At 38.6% G+C, this 12,500-nt stretch overlaps 1 protein-coding gene across 1 annotated transcript; it reads left to right on the forward strand.

The window, feature by feature from the left end:
- Nucleotides 1-441: 441 nt before the first annotated feature.
- Nucleotides 442-12,221, forward strand: atp6v0a2b (ATPase H+ transporting V0 subunit a2b). Its single transcript, XM_051423001.1, has 20 exons — nt 442-1,007; nt 1,372-1,450; nt 1,841-1,938; nt 2,145-2,282; nt 2,393-2,490; nt 3,174-3,300; nt 4,574-4,656; nt 4,794-4,887; nt 5,486-5,698; nt 6,157-6,307; nt 6,937-7,076; nt 7,225-7,382; nt 7,596-7,686; nt 8,060-8,178; nt 8,268-8,478; nt 8,621-8,740; nt 8,861-8,980; nt 9,102-9,219; nt 10,250-10,421; nt 10,513-12,221. Exons 1-20 carry the CDS (start codon nt 891-893, stop codon nt 10,613-10,615), a joined length of 2,550 nt encoding a protein of 849 aa, XP_051278961.1. The 5' UTR covers nt 442-890; the 3' UTR covers nt 10,616-12,221.
- Nucleotides 12,222-12,500: the final 279 nt, after the last annotated feature.

The raw sequence follows: 12,500 nt of genomic DNA on the forward strand, positions 1-12,500 counted from the left end.
GACCTCACCTCAAAATATGACAAGAGAAAGGCAAGAAAAAATAAATATCAATAAGAAGCATTGATACTATAAGACAGCCATACAATATAATCTTAGAAATGGATTTTCAACATCAAAAATGTGTCTTCTGCTTTTAAAATTGTAATCCTGCTAATAACCCCCATTTTCACTAAATGGAACTGTAATCTGATTACATGTTTTTTCCTTTAACTTTAATGGATTACATTTACCTTTTCCTGATAACTCAGTTACATGTAATCCCTTACTCCCCAAACCAGATTATTAAACAAACAAAGTATAAAAAAGTGGATGCTTGCACGCATGTGTGACCGTTCGCCTTCAGACAGCGATGAGGGCACAGAAGGCCCCCCCACCATCGTAGACCGTTGTGCGCAGACTCCGGGAGGCGGCGTTCATTGGTCAAAGGTACATTCACTGCCGTGGAAGTTGATCGCATTCAACAATGTGAAGTGACGTGTAGTACTCATCGACATGGCAAGCGGACATCTGCTAAAACTTCATGAACTACGGGGAAGAGTTGGGACCACCTCTTTGGATACGCTACATTAACTGTTTTGATACCGACCGCCTCACAGTTCCGGGTTCAACTTTGATAAAAAAAAAACAAGTTTTCCATCTTAAGAATTGACAACACGGCGCTCACCGACTAGCTCTTTAGCTAACAGGAACAGCCTCTGATGTAACGACAGCTATCTAGTTAAATTGTTTGTTTGTTTTTTGTTTTTATCACCGGAGCCAAACCATGAGAAGCACCGAGAAGGACTTAACCGACCGCCGTTGAAGTGCAATAATTTACAGAAATAGTTAGTTAGCTCGCCAACATTAGCACGTCGTCTGAGCAGGCAGTGTATCAGAGCTGAACTGTCAGAATGAGCTCTCTGCTGCGAGGTGAAGAGATGTGTCTGGCCCAGCTGTTTCTACAGTCTGGATCAGCATACGACTGCATCAGTGAACTTGGAGAACTGGGACTTGTGGAGTTCAGAGACGTGAGTTTTAATGTCCTGAAATACACAGCAGTGTCTCACTCAGTTTAAAAGTTATTGCTGAGTTTGGTAACATTGGAAGCACTCGAGGAAAGGGCTGTTTATTTAATGTAGCTACATACTTTCTATTAGATTTGTCACTGACTTTTATTTTATAGCAAAGCAGACGTGGCCATTGTTCTTGTAAAATGAAGTCCTCAATATCCCACAGATCATAGCTGTTGTATAATAGTGCTGTAAAGTGGCCCCTGCAGGTACTTACTGTGAGGTTTATGATGGTTTGTCCTGAAGATAGTGGTATGTCCCACACATGAGGATTGTTAATCCTTCAATTCTCTACTAAATATGTCTCTTTCACCTGTTTCAGCTCAATCCCAGTGTTAATGCGTTCCAGCGAAAACACGTCAATGAGATCAAAAAATGTGAAGAGATGGAGAGGATCCTTGGTAAGGATGTGTTGACCTTTTTAATATGCAGCTCACCAGTAAGGCTCCTTATCTATTCAGTGAGTTGTTGTCAGTCTGTCACAGAATAATTTGCGACAACGCTGTGGTGGGACCGTAGAAGCAAAGTGGGAATACATGAAGCCACAATAGGCCTACTCACTGAATTGAATTGAGAGCCAGTGACCCTACAGTCATGAGAAATATCAGCTGGTTGTAGATTTAGTTGAATGAAATGCCTTCCTTGGTTAACTAAACCCTTTTATTATTAGATTAAGAGAAGAGAATAACACACTGTCAGACTTTGCTTCGAATCCAGTGCCATTGAAAGGCTGGTCATTTAATGTGGACGTTTTTTGTGTCTTAGAACCAATTGCTCTTTATTTTCAACAGGATACCTTCTGAGGGAAGTCAAGAAAGCTGACATTTCACTGCCAGAAGGAGACGTGAACCCAGTGGCTCCTTTACCCAAGCACGTCATGGCTATAATGGTTAGATTTTAGTTTTTAAATCAGCGTCTAAGTTAATGTCACTTCAACTAAATTAATATAGAGGGGTATTCTATCTACATAAAACACTCAGCCCTACTTTGTTCTACTGTGTAAAATTGGTGGATTACAACCATAATGTTTTTTCAAACCATATAAATTATTATATATATATATATATGACTGGGTGTCTGTGTGTGTGTTTACAGGAGCAGCTGCAGAGGCTTGAAGTGGAGTTGGGTGAAGTAACCAAGAATAAAGAGAAGCTGCAGAGGAATCTGCTGGAGTTGACAGAGTACACACACATGCTGCGCATCACCCGCAACTTTGTACAAAGAAATAGTGAGGTTAGTCTGTCATTCTGTAAAGTAGCTGGATTCTGTGCACCCACATTTACATCCTGTTTATACATGTATAGATTTTTCTCTTCTTTACCCTCTTGAATCTTTACTTTTAGCGAGAACCCCTACAGGTACAGTATGAGGAGTTTCCCTTCCTAGAAAAAGACACAGTGATGGACTACAGCAGTATGCAGAGGCTAGGAGCCAAACTGGGGTAAGAGATGAAGATCAGAGATGTCAGTCTTCTCTTTTTACAGATGTACTTTCTACACAGTTCACACACAAACAGACAAGAAATTAACAAGCTGCCATAACTGGGATGCAGCACTGTGTTTTCACCAACGTGTTGCTCTTTTAAAAAGTTACGTCAGTGCTGTGGGAAAACTGTTTATTTGTGATTGTGCAGCGACAGTAAATTCTAAAAGGAAACCCAGCTAACCTCACAGTTGCATATCTCTGAAGTCACTTTGCAGCTACTCTGCAACATAGGAAGTTTCCCATCTGCAGCAATGCTCACTGTGATGTTAAGATTGCTCACATGCACATGTGTCTGTGAAGATGTTTACACACAGGAGTTCAAAAATCAATGTAGAAGGTGTTAGTGTGAGCTCATAATGTCAAACAGGGGGGTGGGGATAACAATAATTTTATCTTACATACATCAACATCACATGAAAGTTTTTTCTTTTGTGATGTAGCTGCACAAAGATGGACATCTTTTTGAATTTGGAAATTATGAAAGCAACTCAAACAATGTTTAAGATACATTTTGAATTATGTTTTTCTATTGAAGGTTATTGTGATTTTGCTTTGATATCATTTTTGTGATATTTTTTGGTTTGCCTAGTAGGCACATATGTTTAGCTGTTTGTGAATTTTCTCCTAATTCTCTTACAGTTTCATTTCGGGGCTTATTCAGAGGGTGAAGATCGAGGCCTTTGAGCGGATGCTTTGGAGAGTGTGTAAAGGCTACACCATCCTCAGCTATGCAGAGGTCGAGGAGTATCTGGAAAATCCTGACACGGTAAGGGTCTCATAGCTGACATTGTCCAACATTTGTGCCTAAGTTTAATTAGTTAATCATAATCATTAATTAATTAATTAATTAAAATATACACAGGAAAGGCAGAAGAATTACATATTTTGTCTGTATCTCATTTCCTTAGTTTGGTTGTTGTCTTATTGGAAGGTTTGGTACAACAAGATAACAAACTGGATTTAGATTTGATTCATTTAGTGTAAATCAACTTTGAAAATACACTTTGGGCCTGATCCAAGAAATGTTTATAAGGGCAGATTTAATCTTAACGTCTGTGTCTGCACATGACTTATGTGGAACCGTTGAAAATTCTCTATTTTCATAATTTTAGTAGACAAGATCAAAATGTATGTGCAATGGAACCAATTATAAGTTGATACACATAAATCCTTATCATGTTTTTGTGCCGTGCTAAAGGCCATGATACTGCAAAGAAACAAATTTACTTGCAGATAAACTATACTATATATAACTATAAAATATTTGTATTTTCAATATTCTAATTATTTTGTTATCACTGCCGTTTAGCCCAGAACGTATTTGCTCAATATCACATGATGCATGGTGTTAAGTATCACTAAAATATCATTGTCATCTCCTTTTTATCTAGTGTTGCCACATTGGAATTTGTGGCAGAGTGTTGTAAAAAAGAGGAAAGTAAAATCCTGAAACTGTGACCAAATGTATATTCTGTATGGTAAATAATGGGACATAATTGGAAATGGCAGTCTTGAAGCTGTTGTGAACTCTGTTGTACTCCCTCTTGCTGTTCTCATAAACAATGAGTGCCTTGGTCTTATCTGTTCATATTGACAACCCTAATCCACTTAACCATTTCCTCTGCTTGAGCAGAAGGCAGGCATGCAGGGCTGCGACTGATCAGTAATGGAATGTCAGGACATACTTTCACTGACGGAAAATCAAAATATACAAGCTATGTTAACGTGTTGCTGAATGGTATGAAAAGAGGAGGGTTGATATTAAGCTGAAAAAATCCCTGCGGTCATGCTTTTTTAAAAAATCAGGTTGACAACGCTGTCCTTTACAGCTGCACTTTCCCAGGTCAAGACTGAGCTTTCAATATCAACATTTTGTTTTGGTAATAAGCAACTTGATTATACAAACATTATACATTTTAATGAAACATGCAATTTTTGAACAGAAAACCAAACATGCTCTGGGCCCTAAACAACACTTCTATTTTTATTTTTGATGTACTTATTGATATACAACACTTCCTCTTATTTTCTATCTGAAGGGTGAGCCTACCAAAAGCGTGGTGTTCCTGATCTCTTACTGGGGAGACCAAATTGGCCAGAAAGTGAAGAAGATCTGTGACTGGTAATTATTCCACAATACCTATGGTCGTTTTATTAGTGGCAGGAAAATGGGCTGATATCTGTTTGTTTATCTTATTATTTTTGTGTTAACTTGGTGGTAGTAATGAGTTGTGAATAACATACTTTTTCCCTCCGTAGCTACCACTGTCACTTGTATCCCTATCCCAGTAACAATGAGGAGAGGAATGATGTTGTGGAAGGACTAAGAACTCGCATTCAGGACCTGCACACAGTATGTCTTACATTTTTTAAAGCATCTAATAATGCAGATTTCAAATATAAAAAGCTCTCCAGGTGCATTTTTTCCTGGTGGCGGGTTTTAAGATAAAGGAATATCAACATTTCCCAAAACGAGCTTGCAGAAATTGTTCAGTGATCACATTACATCCAGTAAGGATTTCTCTTTCACTGGTCTTCTATGGTCACTGAGGAAAGAACTGAATGAAATGGCTGATTTATTCTCTAAAAGATTAACCCGCTTCTTCTTCTTGTGAGCCAGTCCTGCCAGTTACAGGGTCAAGTCAAGTTTCTGTCTGGGGCACCAAGAATCATTCGGTTGCTTTAACCCACTGTGACTGAAAAATAGAATTGCACTCACCCCCTGTAGCACATGATCAGCATGAGGCCTCAGCTGAAAGTTTTTTTTTTTTCTCTTTCATGCATGATTTTTTATGTCCTTCCTTTTTCTTCACTCTCTCTGTTCTGCCTCGTCTCTCTTCAGACACACAGACGTATATGTTTATTTCTCTCTGTTAATGTTCCATACATAATCATATACATTTTTAAAACATATCAGGTTTTGGAAACTGTTTGTCTCTTGCTGTGTGCAGGTACTTCATAGGACAGAAGACTATCTGAGACAGGTCCTGGTTAAGGCTTCAGAATCCGTCTACACGTGGGTCATTCAGGTCAAGAAGATGAAGGCCATCTACTATATTCTGAACCTGTGTAGTTTTGATGTCACGAACAAGTGTCTGATCGCTGAGGTTTGGTGTCCTGTCAATGACATTCCCACCCTGCGGAGGGCCCTAGAAGACGGATCGGTGAGGAAGCTCTCAACAGAGTTGCTCTGTGTGACTTTGGCCTCACTGCAGGCTTTCTTTTTCTGTTTATTTAACCCAGGCAGTTCCTTCATGAACTGGGGTATTGTTACAATAAAAGCAAGTATTGTGTGAGGCATTGCTTTTATTATGCCCGCTTTAATTCAACGAAAAATACATTTACATGACTTGGTGCTGAAAGGCTACTGTTCATTCAGTTGGCAGGCAGAGAAGAGCCGAGTGTGTATTTGGGATAAAGAAATACTTTGATGAACTAATGGGGATAATTGCTGCTACAGAGGTTTATTTATCATTAAGCCAAAACTGCTAGAAACCACAAACAGAAATTATATCCACTGTGCTGCCTAATTTTTGCAGTGCTAATCAAATGTTTCAAGACATTTTGGTGAAATTAGTTTATGGAGACACGCTGACATTTTGATTTTACATTGATTTTTCAGAGAAAAAGTGGAGCGACAGTTCCTTCCTTTGTCAATCGTATCCCCACCAACGACACTCCCCCGACCCTGATAAGGACCAACAAATTTACCTCTGGTTTCCAGAACATTGTGGATGCCTATGGAGTGGGCAGTTACAGGGAGGTTAACCCTGGTGAGTGGGATCCTTTGTCGCTCTGTGATTTTCTTATCTCTTCTCTGTATGTGCACACAAAACAAAAATGTGCATGGGCCAAACTGAAATGCAAAGCTAGCACTAAATTTTCTTTGGAGAAAAATTAAGCTCCTCTTATTGTAATTGTGTAACACTCCCTCCTGAGATCACACATACATAATGTAACCAAAAATAAATCCAGAACCAAGGTGATGGGAACATGCCTCCAATATACATGGTAAGGCTACGAGTTACGCTCAGAAATATCAACTTGGGGTCTTTTTTTTTTTTTTTTTTAAGAGACTATGTGAAGAGCTCAGACTAACTGCTTCAAATTGCCTTTTAGGATTTTAGAAAGGTCTTTCTATAATAAAGGGATTTCTAAAATCAACATACTTATCGTTTAACTTTCCTGGTTTAAATTCAGATTTCTAGATTAAGATTAAGATCTTTTTCCGTTTCGACTTATGCTTGTAAATTGTTTTTTTGTTGTTATCCTGTGTCTTGTGCTAATGCTAGATTTTAATATTCTGTTGTCTTTATATCTTTAATTAAATATATATTTTAAGATTACATTCTATAGCTATTTTAAGTCCACAAGTCTTTTTTTTCCTCCTTCTCATTTTTAGCTCCTTTTACTATCATCACTTTCCCATTCCTGTTCGCTGTGATGTTTGGGGACCTGGGTCATGGAGCTATCATGGCTCTGTTTGCTTTCTGGATGGTGCTGTATGAGAACAACCGGAAACTTAAAAACACCAGGAATGAGGTGCGTGAGGACCTAAAATCAGTTGTTTTTTTTACTTTATACTCATTTGAAATCTCATTTAAATGATCTAACAAATGCCAGGTCTGTCTGTCTGTCTGTCTGTGTCTGAGTCTGAAGTGTAACTAAGTGATTTGATGTGTATGTGCAGATCTGGAACACATTCTTTGAGGGCCGTTATATCATCCTGATGATGGGCCTGTTCTCCATCTACACCGGCCTGATATACAATGACTGTTTCTCAAAGTCACTTAACATCTTTGGTTCTGGATGGAGTGTGAAAGCAATGCTCAATGCTAATGTGTGGAAGTGAGTACTTCATCACAAGAAAGACTTCATTGCAACAGTACAAACTGCTAAGCAGGCCCACAAGTGCATAAGTAATATTTTTACATTATTAAGAAATTAATGGAAAAACCTATTGTATGTTATTGAAGATATGAAGATAAGATGATGTTTGTGGATTTGCTTCATACTGACGTACATTTAACACACACTGGTGGTTTTATTTGTGCCTAACAGTAAAACTGATATCCTTGGGAATCGTTTTCTTACACTGGATCCAAATGTTGAAGGAGTTTTCAAAGGACCGTACCCTCTGGGAATTGACCCGGTGAGTAGAGAAAATGAACGACCAGTCATAATGAATGAATGACTGATAATGATCTCACATAGAGAGATTTTACCATTGCTTCTCATCATTGTTGTGGAGCCTTCATCATACTCACAATCATAGTACAAAGCACTTTGAAATGTATTATGTCACAGAGGGTTATTTGCTTGCTTAATGTTACTCACCTAGGGTAACTGGTAAAAAGCTATTAGGTTGAATTCTGGGAATTTAAGTTGTTGAATTACATCACTAGATTTCCTCTAAGAACAATAATGCTATCCTTACATGGCTGAACAAATGGCTGGAGTTAGTCTTTTACTAATCAAAACCACCCCTGCTATAATACAGTGTATGTTCTCTTTCCACTGTAAAGATTTGGAACTTGGCAAACAACCGCCTTACATTTCTGAACTCCTATAAGATGAAGATGTCAGTGATCTTGGGCATCATACACATGAGCTTCGGGGTCATCCTCAGCACTTATAATCACTTGTAAGTACCAGCTTGTTTGTTTTTACCTGCGTAAAGCTCTTAATGTTATAGTTTTTAATAGCCTCTCTTATTTTTGTCAACAAAAACAGGCACTTTAGGAAGAAGCACAACCTGTACTTGGTGTTTCTCCCTGAGCTCTTGTTCCTGCTGTGTCTGTTTGGCTACCTGGTGTTCATGATATTGTACAAGTGGCTGGTCTTCTCTGCTAAGGACTCCAGATATGCCCCGAGCATCCTCATCCACTTCATAAACATGTTCCTCATGCAGGGTGATGCAGTGCAGCCCCTCTACCCAGGACAGGTGAGAAGCTAATGTAAAGCTATATTCCTGCTACAGTGTGACTTATGTCCCTGTTCATACTCAACAGGTTAAATCTAATGTTAAATACCCTACAGATGTAAGTTAATAACAATGTACTGAAACCTTGTTTTGCTTCTTCCAGACTGGCCTGCAGATATTTCTGGTGGTCATTGCTGTTCTCTCAGTGCCTGTCTTACTCCTGGGGAAACCCGTCTACCTTTATTGGCTTCACAATGGAAGCCACCGCCTAGGAATGTACAGGGTGAGGGTTTGAAATGCATGTCTGCCTGTGAATGTGTGCATAGATTTGAAAAACCTCTCCAAATATTTGTTCTCTGACTGTAAATATGCTAACCGGATTTGTTTCTCTGCATGTTCTCAGGGATATGAGCGTGTGCGGCGTAACAGTGAAGAGGAGCTCTACCTGTTGAGGACTCATGACATGGAGGAGGGAGGCAGTCACAGTGATCTCTCCACTAGCGGAGAGCGCCAGACGGAGGAGGTGAGCACAGCAGAACAACTGGATTGTTGCGCACTAATTGTGAACTTCCTTATCAGCAACCATCGTCATATTTTGCTGCTCCCTGTCAGTGATGCTGAGTTTTGTTTTGTTCTTGTAATAGTTTGACTTCGCAGATGAGCTCCTACATCAAGCCATCCACACTATAGAGTATTGCCTGGGTTGCATCTCCAACACAGCCTCCTACTTAAGGCTCTGGGCTCTGAGCCTGGCACATGCCCGTGAGTATAATGGTTTGCACTATAAACTAGTACAAGAACACACTGAACATGAAGTGTGTTTATACAATTAGAAATAACTAGTAGCTTAATTAAATGGCGGTTTTGTTCCAAAACATTTAAACTATGTAATGTCCTCTGTTTACTTTTGTGGTTATGTAACAGAAGTCAGCCATCATTAGAATGGGAGGTTATAGCCACTGTGTGTTTGTTTCTTTGTTCACCCATAGATATACAGTATATAACCTTTTCTGTAATGCACAGTGGTAAGGAGCATTACAGCAAGCGCACCCATGCATTTGATTAATACAGTGTGCCCTCAATGACCCAGCATAGAGATTGTTTGCATGGATACAGTTCACTCTTTAGCCTGCTGATGTTTCATCTGTGAATGTATAGTACTATAGCACTACTATAGCTGATCCCCCTTTACATTTTGTGGTACATTTTATTTTTACTAGATTTCTGCTACCTATTTTACACAATCCAACAGCTCTCAAGCGTAACCAGAGAATAACATTAGGATGCGGCCACTTCTTCAGTTGTGAGAAGATCTTGACATGTGCTCATGCACAGTATTTCATGGTCTATTAAACTGATTTTATTTCATTTTGCAAAACAAATTATAATTAAATGGGAAATCGATTTACAAGGTTGTCTTAAGTCAGAACTAAAGGACCATTTAATATCTCTAATATGTGTATAAGACCTTGCATGCGTGTGTACATTCTGTTAATATGACTGAAATCTTAATTGGTTTAATTTAGTCAGATTACCAGCCAGATTATGTAGACAAAAGATACTCAGTGTCCCTCACAAACATATCATATTTTTATATCATAACTCATGATTTGTGTGTCTGAAAGGGCCTGAAGAGTTGATGCCAAACCCATTCAAACCATTTTGCAATAGGAGTCAACAAATGTAGGCCAATGGCAGGCCTGAGTAACAGTAACCGCCAATACCAATTTGTCCCTGTTTGTTGTAATTCCCTAAATGGATGGTGCACATGGTCCTTTCTCTGCCTTCACAGAGTTATCCGAGGTGTTGTGGGCAATGGTGATGCGAGTAGGACTACGAATGGACACCACTCTTGGGGTTTTATTCCTCGTGCCTGTGTTCGGCCTGTTTGCCGTTCTCACTGTATCCATCCTCCTGGTAATGGAGGGTCTGTCTGCATTTCTTCATGCCCTCCGGCTACACTGGTGAGATAGCAGTAAATGCGAAAGTACTTGTGTCACTGTTGGTGCTTTGAAATATCTCAGTATTTATAGCAGCTCTTTGTTTCTTCCTCAGGGTGGAATTTCAGAATAAATTCTACAGTGGGACTGGAGTCAAGTTTTGCCCCTTTTTCTTCGCTCTCCTGCCCTCCAGCTTTGAGCATGATGGCTTACTGTGAAGAGACTATCTGGTAACACTGTTAGGTGGTAAACAGAGCCAGAACAAGCCAGCAGGCTCCCGTTCTTATGAAGACATATTCCACAGATGTTACATGTGGTTTTTGATTTTTCGTTTCATCTTTTAACAAAGTAATGGTGAGCTTCACAAACTTTGGACTGAATCTGGCTGCCCTCCTGACGATTTCAAGAACACACACAGCGCAGAGTGTACTGTTGAGAAATTGAACAGTTTTTTCTTTTCGCAAATGTATGTAACAAGGAATAGTTTGTACCAGGCTCAACATGGTTCACTGCAGACCATTTTGTGAGGCTCAGATTTTATCCGGCGTTGTTGATGTCACTTGTATGAAGAACCACATCCGCCAAACTAAATAGCTAAAAGAAGGTAAAATATTTTAATATGAAATAACGGTTATAAGCAAATTGATGGCCCAGAGTTTTGGCTACACAGACAATACTTGTTGGGATAAATTGCTGTTTTTCGTGTTTAGATGTAATTTGCTGATTAAATAAGATACAAGATAAAATAACATTGACCTTTTCTATTTAAGAATAATATTTAAGAAAAATCTTATCCTTATTCATTCTTTTCTGTTTCCCACCGTTTCTCCTCTTCTCCTTTTATTTTTGTCATTAATTTTGGCATAATTGTGTATATTCATTCAGCTATTTTGCCTTTTTCCCCCCAAAACATTTCAGTTTTGGCAGATCTGGTTTCCATACACTGGGTAGTGAGCCACCTTTCAGTTACGTAGTTCTCGCTCAACTTTTTGTTGCACTGACTGCCTTACAGAAGTACAACCAAATGACAGCATACTGTTTGATTCTCTTCTATGTATCACTGCGAAAGATCTTTGACTTTATAGTGCTGAAAAGTGCAGGTGTGTGTGAGGAGATGTAAATACTTTTACAGAATTATTTTTTAATTTATTATATTTTAAAAGGTGGCATCAGAATTAAAGATGAATGTTACTGGGGTATGATTTTTACTTTAATGCATTCACAGTGTTGCCTATGTGTCTGCCAATTTCTGTACAATTTAACATTCCATGCATGGAAAAACTCCAATCAGTAATTTGTTGAGTCAGCTCTGCTGGTCGTGAGCCCCTTGCTTTGAAAGATCCTACATCCATATTCAAAACATTGGTTTGACTGTATTATATCTTGTTAGGAGAAGATGGAATTATTTACTAATATCAGGCATTGGTAGTATTTGCTAATTTTGTGGATTTGTTAATATTGTATGGAATTCGTATTTTTTCTAAGGGAAGGAGACTTAATCGTCGTCATCGTCACATTATTAGGATGTCTGCACTTTTTCACTACAGTAAGATACTGCCACACATTTTTGAAAGTCATGACTTTGTTAAGGTTCAACGGTGGAAAAATGTGGATTCATATCATGACGCTACAAGTGGCAATCTGTGTTTTATTTGGCAGAATGATGTTTGATTAGTTGTTATGGGTTGGTTGAATCTTGCCATTCATTTTAATATTAAGAATCATATTTTTTCATTGACAACACTCCATGCTCTACTTCTTTTGAGAAAATCATCCACATGTCAATAATAAATTGTATTTGTTTGAGTTTTCTTTCCCCCTCAATGACCGTAACTGCATTTCTTTTTTTTTTTTTTTATCTGGTTTCAGACAAGCTACATGGGAGTCAGCACCAACATTTGAATATGTTTTAAATGTGGTGTATTCAGCACAGAATAACCAAATTCATCAATTTAAATATTGTGTGTGTAGAAACGCCCTTTAAAAGTACAATTTGTAATTCTGGGAAGGTGACCTTTGTCCTTATTTTAAATGTTGCTTTATTTAGATGTAATTTGAATTAAATGTGCGCACGCATATACTTTGACTAGTTATGAAGGCTTT

The sequence above is a fragment of the Dicentrarchus labrax genome, unplaced genomic scaffold (genome assembly GCF_905237075.1).
Source record: "Dicentrarchus labrax unplaced genomic scaffold, dlabrax2021, whole genome shotgun sequence".
NCBI lineage: Eukaryota > Metazoa > Chordata > Actinopteri > Moronidae > Dicentrarchus > Dicentrarchus labrax.